This window comes from Cynocephalus volans, chromosome 14 (genome assembly GCF_027409185.1).
Source record: "Cynocephalus volans isolate mCynVol1 chromosome 14, mCynVol1.pri, whole genome shotgun sequence".
NCBI classification, from domain to species: domain Eukaryota; kingdom Metazoa; phylum Chordata; class Mammalia; order Dermoptera; family Cynocephalidae; genus Cynocephalus; species Cynocephalus volans.
This window is the reverse complement of record NC_084473.1, coordinates 41,738,170-41,756,788: the sequence shown is the minus strand read 5'-3', so window position 1 is coordinate 41,756,788 and position 18,619 is coordinate 41,738,170. Positions and strand designations below refer to the sequence as shown.

Here is an 18,619-nt window from a genome sequence, read left to right as displayed (position 1 = left end):
GCAGGCAGAGGAATCAGAAAACTTGAAGATAGGTCAATTGAGAGTATCTAGTCTGAGAACTGGAAAGAAGAATGAGGAAAAATGAGCTGACCCATGGGACACCATCTTGCACACCAATATATGCACAGTGTAGGTCTCAAAAGGAGAGGAGAGAGAGGGGGGCAGAAATAATATCTGAAAAAATAATGGACAACTTCCCAAATTTAATGTAGAACAATCTGCACATCTAAGAACCTCAATCGACATCAAGCAGGAGAAAATCAAAAAGACCCACACCTGGACATATCAGTCAAACTGTCAAAAGACACAGAAAGAATCTTGAAAGCAGCACCCTGATAGATGTGAAAAGGAGAAGGTTGGTTTGTTACCACAGGTATAAATCACTATATCTTTTTTTCTTCACTGAAGCAACATATTGTCAATCTTCAAAAATGTAAGGCTGTCTCAGTTAACAAGGATGTCATATTTAGCCTCAATTTTGAAGAAGAAAGTCTTCCCTCCAGAATCTCTGTAGTTTAAATACCTTTTCTACAGCATCTTGCCCAACAAAATGGTGTTTCGTCACTGTTTTATGTCCACCTTGAATTGATGTGTACCCCGTCCATGACTGAAATCCTCTTCCTTCCAATTGAGATCATAAACTCCAGGGTATGTGGGGGGGATTATGGTTTGATATCCATCTCTCACAAAGCCTAGTAGAGTTCTAAGCAAAGACAAATACTAAATATTCATTCAATCGAGTGGACAGTGTCTCCCCGTTAAAGACAAGAGCCTGGTCAGAAGCTGGGAAAGGCCTGACCACAGAACAATCACTGAATAACATTAGACTTGAAGGTCACTTAGAGACAAATGTCCATCTCATTTTAGAGGTGGCGATCCATCAAGTGCAACCGCACAATATATGCTGCACTGGGCAGGAGGACTTACCATCCAATTAGACCATCTTCCTTCTGGCATGTTTTCCATCCAGGATGTGATAACCTCATACACACTGTTCCCAGAAAGAGTGTCTAGGCTGGCAAGGTAATTGTTGAAGGGAAAATCGGCTTCTTGGATAAATGGCAGCCCATAGTACATCATGGTCCTGTCAATGCTCTCCGCATAGGCTTCCGTCCCCATGAACCTGTAAGAGTTGGCAGGATTCAACATCTTCAGGGCCTGTCAGAGACAGGGAAAGTGCTCTGCAGCTGCTTATATCTAATTTAAAAGACATGGGGGCTGAATGCACACTATTAACCGTATAGGGCTAGGGCTCGCTAGAGAGCATAGTCAAACCAGATGCCCAAGAAATGTCACACTGAATCACCTGGACAGTTTCTCACAGTACTAAACCTAAAGACTAGCCTAATACTAGGTCATGCCTAAGAGTTAAGAAACACATTTGGATCTCAGTCAATATAGTTCTTTTCTTTCTAAAACCTGATTAAAACTCAGTAACATCTATGAAGACTTTCTTTAGCAATTCTCATCAATTCCATTTAGAATTTACAGTATATGTCTGCATATGAAGTGAGGGGTTTCCCCCAAAATCTTGCCCTTATATTTGAGTCCTGATAAAGTCTCACCTTATTATTGGTGTGCACTCCCAATTACTGAAAACAAAACACTCTGGGGAAGGCACATTTGTCTGAAATGACACCGATCAGTACTGGCTTTGGATGTTTGAGGCAGCATATTAGTGGATAATTGCCCAGTCTGTGGAGCCCAACCGTCTCAGTTCAAATCCCACCTCTGCCATTACTACCTGTGTGACCATTGCCTGCATGCTCAGAGCCTCAGTTTCCTCATCTATGAAACAGAGATAGTAATCAGAGTACCTACTTTGAGAAGGAGAAATTTAATTCCTTTTCTATTGATTCTTTTGGGTGACCTATATAAATTTAGTAATAGTTAATTTTATTGATTGTTTATTTTGTGCCAGGCATTATTTTAAGTGCTTTATATACATTATCTCATCTAATTTCACAACAGCCTAATAGAGGTTATTGCTATCACCTTTTTATTGATGAGAAAATGTCAACAAAGCAGCCTGAGATCACACAGCTATAGAGCAGGACTCCACCTCAGACCCATCTGATCTTAAAGCTGTGTTCCTTACCATTGTGATCTACTGACAGTTTAGTTGAAACATTTGGATTCATACTGTACAAGAAACTACAGGTTTAATAATAATGATAAAAATAATAATAGTTCACGGCTAACATTTAGCTAATGTATTCTCTTTTTAATTAATTTGCACAAAACTCCTGTGAAGTAAGTACTGTGATTAGCATCATTTAACAAAAGAGGAAACTGAAAGTCAGCAAAGTTAAGCAACATAAGAGAATATACCAGGCTCTGGCATAACTGAGTTGTAATAAACTATAATTATACATATTTATTACATTAGAACTTGAACCTCTGACTATGCCTGGTTGTAAGGGATAAAATGCAGGTCACATACTGCACCTGTGGAGAACAGAGGCGTGTCCCGTGGTTACCTGTATCTGCCAGGCTCCCTGCTGTATTGGTCCATGGTCTGTCGGAAGCTCCGGACAATGTCATGCATTCCCACCTGCGTGGTAGTGAAGTCGTGGTACAGCTCCGAGTAGTGTGTGACCATGTCCTTTGAAAACCAACACAGCACAATTACCACCATTTCACATGTCACATGCCCACAGCTGGCTCTACATGAATATAGATAATTTCTTCAAGGAGCTCAAGCTGAGTGAGATACACACTCAAACATGGTCCTAGGACTTTAAATGCTTAAGGTGTTTGTGGATGGAGAATACTCACAACTATTCATACTTCATTTGATGCTTAAATTGTGAACTTTATAAATCTAGTAAACTATTTCTCTAATTTAACTATCACCCATTTTAGCAAACTAAATTTTACTGAACTTCAAAACATTGATTAAAAATGTATTTACCAAAGTCCTTCTAAATATTTAATTGTCTAATTGCTTCAGACACTTTTAATGCACAAGCAAAACCAACGATCTTAATGATTATAGAGCTCATATTACACTTATATGTTCTCTGCTCACAAAAACATTAATATCATGCATTTACATTTGTTTCTTTACCATATCTGTTCTTTATTCTTACTGTTATATTTTCTCAGGGTCTCAGTAATTTTCCCTGAAATTCATTTCTATGCCCTCCTAGGGCTACAGTAACTTCGTTAAAATCAGAAGTAAAAGATTACATCTCATACAAGTCAAGGTTGTGGTCCTTGACATGGACGGCTGGACAGTCCAAACCTGAGTTGCTGTCATTCTTTTTGTTTTGTTTTTTGTTTTCGGCAGCTGGTCACTATGGGGGTCTGAACCCTTGCTCTTGGTGTTACAACACCATGCTCTAACCACCTGAGCTACCTGGCCAGCCCCCATCGTTCTTTCATAAGTGAACTCTCTTGCTAGATCAAGTGAAAGTTTTTTATTTTTTAAATTTTTTTGGAATCTTGGGTCTTTCCCCAAAATTCCATCTTCTTTAAATTTCTCTTGGGTAGCACATAAAATTCACTGTTCTGATCACCTGTCATGACTGTAAAACGTATGCCTGCCTTATAACATCTCATAATTAACAAGGTTATGTCAGGATTTTTTCTTCAAGGAGAAGCTCTTCCTCTGTGGGATATCTAGCTAATGTATCACCTTTTTTTCATTTTTTCTTTTTATTCAAAATTATGGCTTAATCATAATCTTTGGTTCATGACATACTCTCATAAATTGGCCTGTGCATGACCAACTTCTCTTTATTTAGTTAATCAATTTGTTATAACAAACATATAGTATCCATAAATCTACTACTCAGGACAAAAACTAGAAGCTTGATAATAAAGTAACTATACAGATTTCATTTTACTTTTGTAACTCTATTAAAAGGGTATCACACTGTATAATAATTTTTTTTTCCACTAACCATTACATTGCTAAGATTTGCATCATGGTAATTTGCATCATTTATTTTGACTAACATATAACATTCTATTGTGTGAATATACAAATCCATCATTTTGGAATGCCTTTTAGGTCTACTGTCTACTTGGCAATTGAAAATAGAGTCACTGTAGAATGGTTCTCAACCAGAGGAATAGGGTGGCATTTGAATACCTTCTGTCATGTGTGACATGGGGGTGGTGGTTGAGAATCACTGGTGTGGAACCCCAAAGAGCCCAGATACTGTAATGAGATAGGCTTGGTTTGGAATTCTATTTATCAGCCCTGTAGCCCTTGATAAGTTAACCTCTCTAAGATTTGCTAAATGGGGATCATGAATCTTCTCTCATAGATACTGAGAGAGTTAAATGCAATATCATAAGTAAACAGCACATGGTATACAGTAGACACTCAGCAAGTGTTAGTTCTCTTCTTCATCTTTGTGTCCTTTAATAACTAGAAAAGTGCCTGGGGAAGTTAGGTGTCCTCATGCGAGCTTGAGTGAGATGACAAAATCACAGTGAGTAGATGTCCTCCATTTTACGGCCAATGGTAGAGTCCACACCGTCCGTGTCCTCAGAACCCTTGTCACTGAAGGATCCCTCAAGGGATGCCTTGGTCTGGAGGGAACCAGTGGAAGGAAATAGCTGGGCATATGCATTTGAAACTCCTCTGTATTTCCTAAAGAGAATGGTTCAAAGTACTTCCTGTAGATAGGACAGAACTCACCTTTGTAATTGGTATTTCAGGCTAAAAAACATTCTGAGGACATTTTCAGAAAAGACCAAAAAAAATTTTTTTAAATAATACTTTACCGGGACTTGGCTCTTATTTACTTGGATCTCATCTCTCAGATGCTTTGCTTCTAGAAGAAATTTAACAGCATGGAAACTAAAGCCATCGACGTTCTTTGCAAGCCAGAACTGTATAATTTCCTAAACATGAAGAAGCAAAATGCTCGATTACATTAACGACACACTGTTATCATAATGTTTAATAAGGGTTTTGTCTATTAATGACTTTCCACCATAAAATAGACAACTCTGTATACATATATTCTATTCCCATCTATTTAACATAGTTGCATTATAGTATAATGAACTCTCAAGTAACTGCAGTAAGGGATTCTCACACTTCCTTCATATCTGAGCTCAGAATTACAATTACATTCATAATTGATGTTATGAGTATGTTTCCAAAGTACAAGGAACGAATCCTGGACCTTGGAGCTATCCACACCATGCTCTAACCAACTGAGCTAACCTGACAGCCTGTTTCCAAAGTTTAGAGAATCCACGCAAAATGAAAATATAAAACCACAATGACAGATATGACTCAGGACACACTGGAGAACTATCTCATCTCCCTCACACTCAACTCCTTAAGGTCACTCCAAACTGAAGAAAGTAACCAACTTTCAATAGTTAAACGCTGCACTCCTTACCAGGAAGGAAAATGAGAGTGAAGTGCTTAGGTGTTAAAGGAGTTCCTGTCAGGAGTAAGACGGAAGGAACGTAAGACAAAACAGAAAGAATCAATCATCAGCTAGCACGTAACTGAGAAGAACAGTGAAGATCTGGTGGTAAAGCTCACATGCAAGCCTTGCCTTGAATACGTTCCGATAATAAAGGACTAACGGTACGTTATTCAAGCAAGCCACTATTCTACTGTCTTAATTTCACAAAGAAATTGATCCAAAGCCAAAACAGTTAAACCTAAAAATCCAGGTTCTCGTACATTTTATTTTATTCTTTGATGACAGAACTTCTTCCAAAGGTATGTAATGGGGACCAAAATTATTGTGTGAATGTCCTGGCTTTCTTTCCTCTCCTGCCCCACACTGGACTCACCTTGCTGGAGAGAAGCTAGTCGTTGCCTGCTCAGTCTCTCCCCAGCCCTACCTGCCATGGAGAGCATCATAGGAGCCTGCCAGCCTGTCTCCCCGGCATTTTTAATGCTCAATCTAAAGAGTGGGGAGATGAACATTGGTCTGGAGAAGTGGTTAGATAAGGGAAGTGGACCAAAAGATTAGGGGCCACCAGGGAAGGAGCTTGAGTAGACGGGGTAGGAAGTGAGAAGTCTAGAGACAAGGAGGGATAAGGCAGCTTCCAGGTGTGAGCAAACGGGAGAAGCAGGAAAGGAAGTGTTAAAGTGGGATTTCCTTTTATTCCAGGTAGTCCCAGGTGCTGGGCTGGCTCCCTGCGCACACCACCTGTGCAGGTGCACTGGTCACCTGGCTCAGAAGGTCCCATGCTTGGTTTAATGCTCTGCTCTTGGTTTCACTGTTGAAATTCTCAATCATTTTGGGACAAAGGACCTGCATTTTCATTTTGCATGGGGCCATGTAAATTGTGTAGTTGGCCATTTACAGGCAGCACGTAGAAAAACAACTACAGGGCAAAGGGACAGAGAGTGATGGGGAGGGGTAAGGAAAGCTGGAGAGCTAGCTTAGATTGAGGAGGTAGCATTTCAGCAGGGAAAAATAAGAACTGAGGGAATGAGCCATGAGAAGGTCTGTTGGAACATCTGTGGAAACCAAGTGGGATTCCTTGAGCACTAAAAAGAGGGGCACGATGTGGTCAGAAGAGCATAAGCAAGAGGGGAAGGAGGTGAGGCTGGACTCATCAGGTCCTGTTTTATAGTTAGTGGGAAAGACAGGATTTGTGTGCAGATAAGGGGAAACCCCTGGAGGGTTTGAAGCAGAAAAGGCTATGGTCAGATGTACATTTCTAAAAGATCTGATGTGTAAATAAATAGTACAGCCGGGCAGTTCCTCAAAAGGTTAAACATGGAGATACCATAAAACCCAGCAATTCCATGCATAGGTATATACCCGAGAGAAATAAAAACATATGTCCACCCAGAAACTTCTACAGATTTTCACAGCAGCATTACTCATAATAGCTAAAAAGTGGAAGCAACCCCAATAGTATATCCATACAACAAATATTTGGCCAGAAAAAGGAATGAAGTACAGACACATGCCACAATATGGATGAATCTAGAAAAGTTTGCTAAATGAAAGAAGACAGACACAAAAGGATAAATATGGTATGTCCCATTTATATGAAATGTCCAGAATAGACAAAACCATAGAGACAGAAAATAGATTAGCGTTACCAGGGGCTGGGGGGACAGGGTAAGGATGACACAATGGGGTGGGTGGTGATGGCTAAAATGTTCAGGGATTCTTTTGGGGGTAATGAAAATGTTCTAAAATTAGATTGTGATGATGATTGTACAACTCTGTGAACTTACTAAAAGTATTGAAATTATACATTTTGGATGAACTTTATGCCATGTGAATTATATCTCAAAAAAAAGCTGTTATTGAAAAAAAAGAATAAATTAAGGCCAAAGAATGTAATCAGGGAGTCCATTCAGGAGCCTACTATGGCAGCTTGCAATGGGGAGACAGTGGTGGAGGTGGGGAGAGGTGGTCAGATGTTGTATTGGTCCATTTCTGTTCACTATAACAAACTACCTGGAACTAGGTAATTTGTATGAAAACGAAATTTATTGCTTACAGTTTCAGAGGCTGGAAAGTCCAAAGTTCAGGGAACACATCTGGTGAGGGTCTTCTAGATGGTGGCTTTACAGCAATGCAGGGGTCTCACATGGCAGAAAATGGTGGAGCAGAGAGAGAGAGAGAGAGAGCTCCTCATGTGCTCTTCTTTTAAAGTCCTCAGAACCAGGCCACCATTAAACCATCAATTTAATCACCTCTTCAAGGCCCCACCTTTCAATTACCATAATAGGATTTCCCACTCTCAACAGTTACAGCGGGAAATAAGTTTTGGGGGGACAAGGCAGATGTTGAATCTGCTCTAAGGGTGAAGCTCACAGACTTGCTAATAGCTTGTGGGGAGGCGGGTTTGTGAAAGAAAAGGGATTAAAGCTGACCCTTAGTTCTTGGCCTGAGTGACCATGTGCCGTTCACTGAGCTGGGACAGCAAGTTGAATAAAGATGGGGCGTTCCAGTATACAATAAGTATACTGAACATGTACAGGGAAATGCTGAAGAGGCTGGTGGCTTGTTAAATCTGGGCCTTAGAGCACAGGTTGTTGTTACAGATGTAAATTTGGTAGTCACCAGCCTAAAGACAGTGTTTACTAAGCAACTTTTCCCTTGTTCTGGCAACATAGCTGACCTCAGCACAACCAGAGCCCACCCACTCTTGGTTCAAATCAAACCAACAAGCCCTCAGTCATGAAGGGTTCTTCTACCCAACTGGTAAATTCTGGAGGGAAAGAGAGCAGCTTTTATTCCTGTCTCCTGTGCCTCTGACACAGTATCTGGTACTTGGTGAACCAATTGTGAAATGAAAGAATGAAGTATTGAGCCCAAATGAGTCAAACACTAAAGAAGTACAGCACGTTCCCTGGCTTCAAGGAGTCTGTTAAACAAAACAAAACAAAACACTCAAAAAAACCTGACAAACAGAGCCAGGGAAGGCCATGAAGGGAGGGTTCTCATGCACATATGCCTGATAACAATAACTATCAAAAAAGATTCTGCAAAACCACAACCTTGAACAAAGGTCATCACTACCTTACACTCCCTTACTTCTGCCAGGACATCTGCCCAGCAACTGCCTGTCCAACCTCAGAATAGCATCACTCTTGTTATTGATTATCAGCCAAGGATAATTATCCCAAAACAATTATGTAATCTTCCATTATTTTTCCTTTAAAATCCTTTGTCTTCCTTTACCTCCCTGAATATGCACATTGTTTACTATGGCATGCATATTTCCTTTGTAATGCCCTATTCCTGATTAAATTCATATTCTTTTAGAGGGCCTCTCTCTGTTATTTAGACTGACAATCTACAGAATAGTTGGGGACACATGAGATATGAGAGCGTTACCTAATAATGCAAGTCAGGGCATGATGTAACATGATAAGAAGAGATTCCTCTGTTTTCAGGGCTCTAGGAGCTCCAAGAAGATCAAATCAGCACGAGTGGGCACAGCCAGAGAAGAAAAGGCTAGAGCTTAAACTTGTTCTGGACAGCCTCGGGGGATTTCATCAGGCAGTGAGATCAGGACTGTGTGAGCCAAGCATGGAGGCAGACACTGGCCTGGCCTGTATTGGGACAGTTGGGAGGACTAGAGGCCCAGGTCTCAGCTCCTTCACCCCCACCCCCACCAACCGATTCCTCAGCCAGCCCCTTCCAGCTGGGCCTATTCCTGCACCTGACCACAAGCAGCCCCCCTGCAAAGGTACGCGGCTCTCCCCACTTTCCTCTCAGCTCATTCCTTGCTGAGAGGAAGGTTTTAAGGAATGTATATATCACTTTGGAGCAGAACCATCTGTAATTTAAAGTTTTAGAGTTAAGTAGCCAATTTTCTCCTATGGAGGGGAACAGAACCACAGATTGCAAATGGCAACTATCCCACAAATCACTTGTTTGAAGTGTGTTACTTGTATCTACCTGTGAATATGGGGTCTCTAGAGTGCTGCAAGTAAAGGGTCTCAAAGGTTTCTATAGGCTAAATGCAAGGGTTAATACTGCTGATGTCAATTCCCTTTATACTGCAATTGTGACTGGCAAAGCTTGAACAAAGTTTTCCTATCTAAGAGCAGGCTCTGAGGCTACTAAGCTCTCACATGGACACAGGTGACCCAAATGGCCTCAAGCTGTCTCTACCCAGTGGATTTTTCCTTTGGGGCACAAAGCCCACAGATTTGTTCTTACTAGCATCTTTACCTATTAACAAATTCATTCACTCAGTATTTCCTACTACAGACCAGGCACTTAGCTAAGCCTTGGAACTTCAACCATGAGCAAAATACAACAGACACAGTCCTAGGTCTGCTGGATTATTTTAGAATCTCTACCTGGACAATCAAATAGTAATACAAAAATGTTTAAGTCACAACTGTGATAAAGTTGTGAAAGGAGAGGACTGTGGTAATACAAGAGGGTAAAACAGCTGGATTTGCCCTGGGCAGGATTTGCAGCAGGAGAGCAGGAAATGAGGGCAGTTGGTTAGAGACTGGGTTGGAGAAATTGACCGTCAAACACACAAGGCACCTCCTTTGTAGAATGGGTTCTCCATGATTTCAGGAGCCAATTTACTAAAAAGCTAACCAAGCTTAAGCTTCAGGACCTCTCACCTGTACCTGTCCCATCTAACCCCCTTCTGTTCTCATTCTAAATAAATGCTTATTTTGTTTGGTTTTTTGGTGGCTAGCCTGTAAGCAGATGAACCCTTGACCTTGGTGTTATAACACCGTGCTCTAACCAACTGAGCTAACCAGCCAGCGCTAAATGCCTTTTTTTTTTTTTTTTTTTTTTTTTTTTTTTTTTTGTGGCTGGCCAGTTCAGGGATCCAAATCAATGACTTTAGTGTTATAAGTCTGCGCTCTAACCAACAGAGCTAATGGGCCCCCCAGTCTAAACGCTCTTTTTTTGTACTTAATTTTGTACTATTTTTATTTTAAGAAGGTCACCCTTTTTTATAAGCTTCACACCCCACACAACCTGGGTCCACACCAGGGGTGCTCTCCTTTACAAGCATGCACATTGGTCAGGGCAAAGCACAAGTAGCTTGTAAACCATCCAAGCAGCCTCTGACAAAAACGTGGGAAAACATTAAGCACCGTGTTGTTGTAAACATTAAGTTTTGGACACTGATCTCCTAGAATAAAGCCAGTTGTTTTCTTCATAGGGACCTTATTCACTTCAGGGTATCAGCAAAATATTGACCCAACTAAGGAATGATAAATGTGTACCCCAGCAAGGGTTTATGGCCCCGGAATAATCAGAGATACTTTATCAGTGTTTGATGAGACAAAACAGCAAAAGTTGGATGGAGATTTTTCTGAGAGTCATTTTAAATGCTGAGTTTTTCATCCAGATAATCCAAGGTTTGCTCTTGAAAAATATTTGCTTTATGCTATTTCTTCTCTCAACCAGGTGAGAAAAGAGAGCTGCCAATTTTAATCATTAATCCTCTTTACTTCAATTAAGCTCTCCCAGGGTGCTGAATGTGAAAATGGGCACAAAGCCTGGCTCCGCCAGTTCTGGGTGACCCACATAGGTGCCATGGACTCTGGGGACAGTACAGTTCGTCCCTGACTCCTGTCTAACCTACATGACTTCACACAGTCCTGGGCATCTTATAATTCTTTTCTCCTTAAACAACAAGCTGGTCTGAGTAAAACGGAATCAAGTCAACATTAATGATATCCAAATTCACAAAACCTTGAGGCAAGACTTTCCTTTTGAGATATTTAAAACTACTGGAGCCAGTTACCTAAAGAGCCAAGTGTGGAAATAGAAAAGCTCCACTCTTCTATGTGATGATATAAGACATCCTCTTGAAAATAACAAATTCCAGGTTGTCCATCTCAAGAAGGAATGAGAAAATATATTTCAGAAGTACAGAAAGAAAACCATATCCTCCAAACAAAACTATCCCTACTGCTGTTCAGAAGTCTTGGTAAAATTCTTTGCTAACTCCTCCAGAAGCAGAAAGTAAAGGAAAAATCAAGGATTTCGGAATCTGACCATCTAGGTACCATCCCAGCTGCCCCACAGTCCAGCAGCATGAGCTAGGGCGTCTGCAAGACCTCGCTAAAAGTTGGTTTCCTCAACAATAAAATAGTACCTGCCTGGCAGGGCTTCTGTGGAGAAAATGAGGTATTGCTCACTCGACACTTAGTCTTCACATTACCTGATCTCTATTCAACGTTTGACACTGTTGACTAATCTTCTAGAAGTGGTACCCTGCTCCTTTTCTGTCTTCTTTGCAGTCCTTTAAACGTTAGTGCTCCTTGGGGCTCCATCTTACACCTTCTGACCATTTCACTTCACAACAGTGTGCATTTATTTATGTATCCACTTATTGATTATTTAACAGGTACTTATCAGGAGCACACCACCCTAAGTGCTTTACAGAGGTTTAAACCATTTAATCTTCAAGCAGCCATATGAGGTATATACCATTACTGTTCCTGTTTTACCAACAAGAAAGTGGAAGCTCAGGAAGATGAAGTGCCTTGACCAAGGCCATACAGTTAGTAAATGGTGGCACCAGTATTGGAACTGTATGGCACCCTTATCCCTTTGCTATGATGACTCCCTCTACTTTTTTTGTTTTAATTGGAAGCTCAGCCAACACCTGGCCCTCATACCCACGTGACAAGGTGCCCGAACTAGCTTGCAATGGGCTGCCTTGTTCATCTCAGCTGGCCTACTTCTCTCACTGATTACCTGCCTGAGCTCAGTAGGTGTTGGGAAAATATAGGAAAATGGTCAGGGCTCCTCAGATGTTCAGAATCTTGCCAGCATTTGCTGTGAATACGTTGTGTGTGGGCGGAGTTAGTGCGCCTGCGCTGTGCTGCGATTTAGCTGGCATTTCACTGCCTTGGTAGGCAGCCGCCACACGAGTGGCCATGCCTTTCCAACCTACGGCTTCCAAGGACCTGTTTGCCGGTTACCTAGCTCATAGACCTGCGTGTAAGGTGTCTGGTGACCCAGCCTGGCACGTGAGGGGTCTGGGGACCCAGCCTGGCGTGTGAAGGGTTTGTGACCCAGTCTGGAATAGGCTTGAGGGGTCTTTGAGCTCCAGCCCCAGCCTTAGCTCAACAACTGGCATAGTTGTACAGTTTTACAATTGGCGTCACGAACAGCATTAAGAGCGCAACAACTGGTGAAGTCAGCAGGATTCCGACATTAGCCGAGCACCACAATTGGCCCAGTCAGCAGGCTTACGGGCAGGAAAAAGAGCAAGAGCTTAACAGTAGGCATCGTCCATACGGCAATAAATCCAATAGTGTTATCTCTAGACCAGACCTTTCCCGGACCTCCACGTACTGGATCCAACTATCCATTGAACACTTGGATGTCTCACAGAGAGCTCAAACTCTACACAGCTAAGACATCCCCCTTCCTCTTCCTGTGTCTCCCATCTCAGCAGATGGGCACTGTCACCCACCCAGTATTCCAATCTGAGACCTGGGAGTCACACCGGATCCCTCTCCAAATCCCGCTGATTTCTCTGCACCCATCTGCCACCCTCGCAGTCCCAAGGCTACCAGCATTTCTTTCCTGATTCCTGCACCATCCTGCTCCCTGGCCCCTCTGTTTACAAACCTGCCCTACTTGAACCCCTTCTCCAAAACCAGATTTTTTTTTTTTTTCAAAATACAAATCAAAAATTATTTCCCTGCCCAAGACCTTTTAAAGCCAAATCCTTACCAGGACCTTCAGTGCTGCTCATGACCTGCCCCTTCTGACCTGGATGGAGATTTTTGATCTCTGATCTCAAAACTCTGATCTCATTGGGTCACTCCCCCTCTCTATCCACTATGTCCCAGCCATATTGGGCAATTCCCAGCACCTCGAATGTGCCATGATCCACCTTTCCCTCTGCTTGAAACACTCCCACCCACGCCTCTTCACGTGGCACATTCCTCTTCATTAGGTACCACTGCCTGCTCTGCAAATCCTTCCAGATCTTTCCCACTCTGTGTCCAAGTTAGGTGCCTTCCCTACACAGTCCTACTTCTTACTGTCACTACCACCCAGTATGCATTATTGTAATTGCCTGTTTAATTGTCTACCTCTCCCTCCAGAATATAAGCCCCATGAGGCCACAATATGTGCCCATTTTGCCAGTCACCATTCCCCAGCACACAGCTGGCACAAAGTACGTGCTGTTAAATGAGCAGTGATTCTGAGAAAGCACCTGCCACACAGGAGGTGCAATAAATGGTGTAATTGTCATCATTAAGCTCGTGCTAATTTGTAAAGCAGGTAGTGAATGAATTGATTTGTAATTGAGCAGCTTGTCTCCAGCAGTACTGTGCCCAGTAGGGGCAGGACAAAGCCTATGTTTATGCTCTGGGTTCCATCTTAGTTGAGAGGGCATATTGGCTACCATGAACATAGTGCCCAGCTGCCATGAACACAGTGATGCGCCAGGAGTCCCTACTCCACGGCTCAGCATTCCCACATGGCAGGTCCAGAATCACACTGAGCCCAGGACATAGGGCCTGGCTATCTGGACTCTCTTCCTTGCTATGCCACCAACCCACTGGGTCACTTCACCTCTCTGTGCTTCAGTTTACTCATTAGTCAAATAAAGGATCTGGAGGGCAAGTAAAAACCAAAGTGACTGGAAAAGTACAAAATACCACACAAATAAGCCCCAACTCCTCCACAAAGGCTTCCTGACTAATCCAGCTAAAAGCACTCAAGCCCTGAGAGGTTCAGGGCACAGCCAAGTCCCCTGGTGGCCAGTGCGAAGGGGAGGAGAAAGAAATGGAGAGAGGAGGGTGTTCTCGGCTGAATGTCCCCTGCACGCCAGCCTCCCACCATGCAGATACACTGAGAAGGAAGACTCAGGCTGTGTGAGTACAGTGTATTATGCAAGCAGGAGTCATTCCAAATGCTTCCTCACCACAAACTCTGGGTTGCAAATTAGTAACCTGCTCAACTCGATTGCAGAGGTAAGTGCTAGGGGTATGAGGGTATCACAAGTCCCCTTCATGCAAAAGGACCCTTTCCAGGAGCAAAGAGCCTTCCCTCCCAGCTCCTCAGCATTTCTTAAGAAGAAATCTTCTAAACCAGCCTTGCAAGTAATGTCTAAACTCTCAACTGGAGGCAGTAATGATTCATCACATAAGGGATTTCATCCTGGGGGACTAGTAAATAAGGATCTTAACCACACATTCCACTACTTGGATGCCTGGAAGAAAACAGCTGGGTTAGTCTAAAAATAATTAATGTATTGGCTGGCACATTTTGGCAAAATTTATCACGCTTGTCTCAACATCTCCAGACAATCTATCACCATTGCCACAGGAGCCAGGAGAAATCCACTGCCTGATACACTGACTGGTTTACACTCATATTTATGAATATCCAACTGAAAACCTCCTTGTAAAAAACTGTGTAGGAAAAGTGAAGCACATAGAGAAATAGAATGCCTCAAGGCAGGTGTGGGTTGTAGGTAAGAGCATGGACTTGAGTCCCAGTGTCTGGGTTTGAATCCTACTTCATCACCTCCAAGGAGGGTGGTTTTACTTCTCTAAGCCTCAGTTTCCTTCTCTGTGAAATGATCATAAAACCTTGTAAGTTAGGCTTGTTCTGAGCATTGAATGATCCAGATGAGGTACTTGGCACACAGTGTCTGGTGTGTGAGGGTAGGGGGGTGGGCGTGTAAATGAACTTTGGTGATGGAGAAGAAGACAGTCCACACTCCACTAGAGACGTGTAAAACTAACCCCTCATTAGTCTGCTGACCATGTCTACCATCGCCCACCCCACCCTCCCACCAAGACAAGGCTGCCTGACTCTTGGTGCCCACTTCTACAACAGATTCCAATGCAACTCATCAAAATTCTGGAAATATCAAACATACAGTAAAAATTGTGTTCAAACTAAGGAGTCTATAGGAATAAATTTAACAAAAGAAGTGCAAGACTTGTACTCTGAAAACTACAAAACATTGTTGAAAAAAATTAAAGAATACCTAAATAAATGGAAAGACATCTTGTGTTCATGGATTGGGAGACTTAATATTGTTAAGATGGCAATACTCCCCAAATTGATCCACAGATTCAGTGCAATCCCTATCAAAATCCCAGAAGGCTTCTTTGCAGAAATTGACTAGCTGATCCAAAAATGCATGTAGAAATGCAAAAGACTTGGAATAGTCAAACAATATTGAAAAAGAAGAGCAAAACTATGGGACTCACACGTCCCAATTTCAAAACTTACTACAGTACAATGCTGTAATAATTCAGACAGTGTGCTACTGACATAAGGATAGACATACAGATGAATGGAACAGTTGAGAATCCAGAAATAAACCCATACATTTATGGTCAATTGATTTTCAACAAGAGTTGCAAGACAATTCAAGAGGGGAAGAACAATCTTTTAAAACACATGTTGCTGGGATAATAGAATAGCTATATGCAAAAGAATAAAGTTGGACCCCTTACCCTCATGCCATATATAAAAATTAACAAAAGATGGATCAGAGATCACCTAAAATGTAAAAACCAGAACTATGCAACTCTTAGAAGAAAACATAGGAGTAAATCCTTATGTCCTTGGACTATACAATGGTTCTTAAATATGACATTAAAAGCACAAGCAACAGGGGCTGGCTGGTTAGTTAGCTCAGTTGGTTAAAGCATGGTGCCGATAACACCAAGGTCTGGGGTTTGATCCCTATACTGGCCATCTGCCAAAAAAAAAAAAAGAATAAATAAATTGGATGTGAGTCAAAATTTAAAACTCTTGTGTTTCAAAGGGCACCATCAAGAAAGTAAAAAGACAGCCCACAGAATGGGAAAAAATTGATTGCAAATCATGTATCCACAATATATAAAGAACACTTACAACCCAAAAATAAAAAGATAAATAACTATATTTAAAAATGAGTAAAGGATTTGAATAGGTATTTCTACAATGCATATATACAAATGAACTATAAGCACATGAAAAGATGCTCAACATCATTAGCCATTAGGGAAATGCAAATAAAAAACACAGTAAGATACCACTTCACACCCACTAGGATGACTGTAATAAAAAATACAGGCAGTAGCAAGTGCTGGTGAGGATGTAGAGAAATTGGGATCCTTATGCATTGCTAGTGGGAATGTAAAACAGTGCGGCTGCCTTGGAAAACAGTTTGGCAGTTTCTCAAACAGTGGAATGTAGATATAAATATAGATGTACATCATAGGTAGACAGATATCATATGACTCCATTTACATGAAATGTCTACAACAGGCAAAACCATAGAGACAGAAAACAGACTCGTGGTTGCTAGGACATGTGGAAAGAAAGGGGTGAGGCCATAGGGAGTGACTGCTGATGGGTATGGGGTTTTTGGGGGGCGATGAAAATGTTCTGAAATTAGTGGTAATGGGTGCACAACTCTGTGAATATACTAAAACCACTGAATTACACACTTGAAAGGGGTGAATTTTGTGGTATGTGAATTATATCTCAATGAAACTATTATTTAAAAACAAAGCAAACCAAAAATAAACCAAGGGTTCTAGATGTCCCAATGACTCCGACGTGTCACCTAATGTGGTGAGCTGTAGAAAGGCAACCACGGCTCTCTGTTTTCTTCAGGTCTCCTCTCCACCTCCCTACCCCAGAGTACTGCCCCATCGCCAACATTCCTGCCCACTGTAGGCCCAGCAGCAGCAAGCACAAGAATGCCACAGCTAACATTTATTGTGAGTTATGCAGCAGGTGTTGTTGGAACTGCCACCACCACACAGGTGCAAGCCCATTTAGAGCTCACCTGAGTTACTACAGGAACTCTCTTGTCCACAGAGCCACAGAGGAGTCTTCAGTGGCTCAGCATGTGCCCTGATGACAGCCGTCAAGGCCTCTATGGTCAGCCCCCACCTCTTTCTTCCTAGACCTCAGCTCCCTGACTCTCATCCCCATTTCACTCCAGCACACTGGTAGGGCTGCCAGATAAAATAAGGGACACAGTTAAGTTTTAATTTCAGGTAAGCAACAAATAATTTCTTAGCAGAAGCATGTCCCAAATATTGCATTAATCATTGTTTATCTGAAATTTAAAATTTAACTGGGTACCGGCCAGCCACCAAAAGTAAATAAATAAAATTTAACCCAGTGTCCTGTATTTTTATTTGCTTGATCTGGCAACCCCACGCACTGGCCTCCATGTCATTCCTGAAACCCATGAGCCTCACTCTCACCTCCAGACCTTTGCATTTGCCCTTCCCTCTGCCTGAAATTCTCTCCCACTCTTAAAGTCTTTGTCCAAGCAGCACCTCACCATAGGTGTAAGGAAAATGAAAACTGGTCAGGCTGCCTCAGCTGTTCAGAATCTTGATGAGCATGACCTTGACTGTTTGATGTAACTGGGCATGTGCGCTCAGGTGTTCCTTGGTTATCCGACTTGCACCAGGTGTTCCTGGTTACCTGATTTAAGTATAAAGACAAACAGCTCTGATCCACAGTGCCCCCAGGATGTCCCAGGTAGGCCACCAGGGGACCACTGGAGGCTGCTGCGGGGGCTGCTCCTAGTTACCTGAGTTTACATCCAAATAAAGCCTATCAACTTTACCCATGACTCCCAGGATCTTTTTCCAACTACCTAGCTCACAACCAGCATAGCAGGGGTCTGTGACCCAGTCTGCACAACAGGTTTGAAGGGTCTGTGACCCAGCCCAACAATAGGGTGTCTCCTAACCATCTGATCTAGCAAAGCAACTCCTGCCAGGCACTCCAATGTCCCTTCCCCTGAGCATTCATCACCTCCTGACATATTATCTATTCAGTCGTTAATTGTCTACTTTCCCTTCAGTATATTGCAGGGCAGGGCTTCTTTCATTCACTCTGCATTCCCAGTGCTTAGGACAGGGCCTGGCAGGAGCAGGCAATGAGTTTATGTTTAATGAATGAATACAGAAGTGCTGTGCATGGGTTATGTCAGCTAATCTTCCAACAGCCCTATGAGACAAATGCTGCCATTAACTGTGTTTCTCACATAAGGGATCTGAGACACAAGAAAGCCAGACTCACCCAGAGGCCCACTGCAGACACAGAAACCAAACCTCAAAGCCCACGTTCCGACCTACCTCCCTGCACCAGCTCATTGTCACAGGCTGAGGGGCAACTCGTAGCTAAGGCCACAGGCGTTTCTGCCCCCCTTCCATTTAGATGTTTCTGGG

General features: G+C 42.4%; 1 protein-coding gene across 1 annotated transcript in view; it reads right to left on the bottom strand.

Moving 5' to 3' along the window:
• Window positions 1-18,619, bottom strand: part of SLC3A1 (solute carrier family 3 member 1) — a 36,540-nt gene that overhangs the window by 9,232 nt on the left and 8,689 nt on the right. The window contains exons 5-7 of the mRNA XM_063077960.1: window positions 4,741-4,860; window positions 2,481-2,605; window positions 928-1,123 (exon numbers count right to left, since the gene is read on the bottom strand). Of these exons, the coding sequence (XP_062934030.1) occupies window positions 928-1,123; window positions 2,481-2,605; window positions 4,741-4,860 (441 nt within the window). The remainder of the gene's footprint in view (window positions 1-927; window positions 1,124-2,480; window positions 2,606-4,740; window positions 4,861-18,619) is intronic.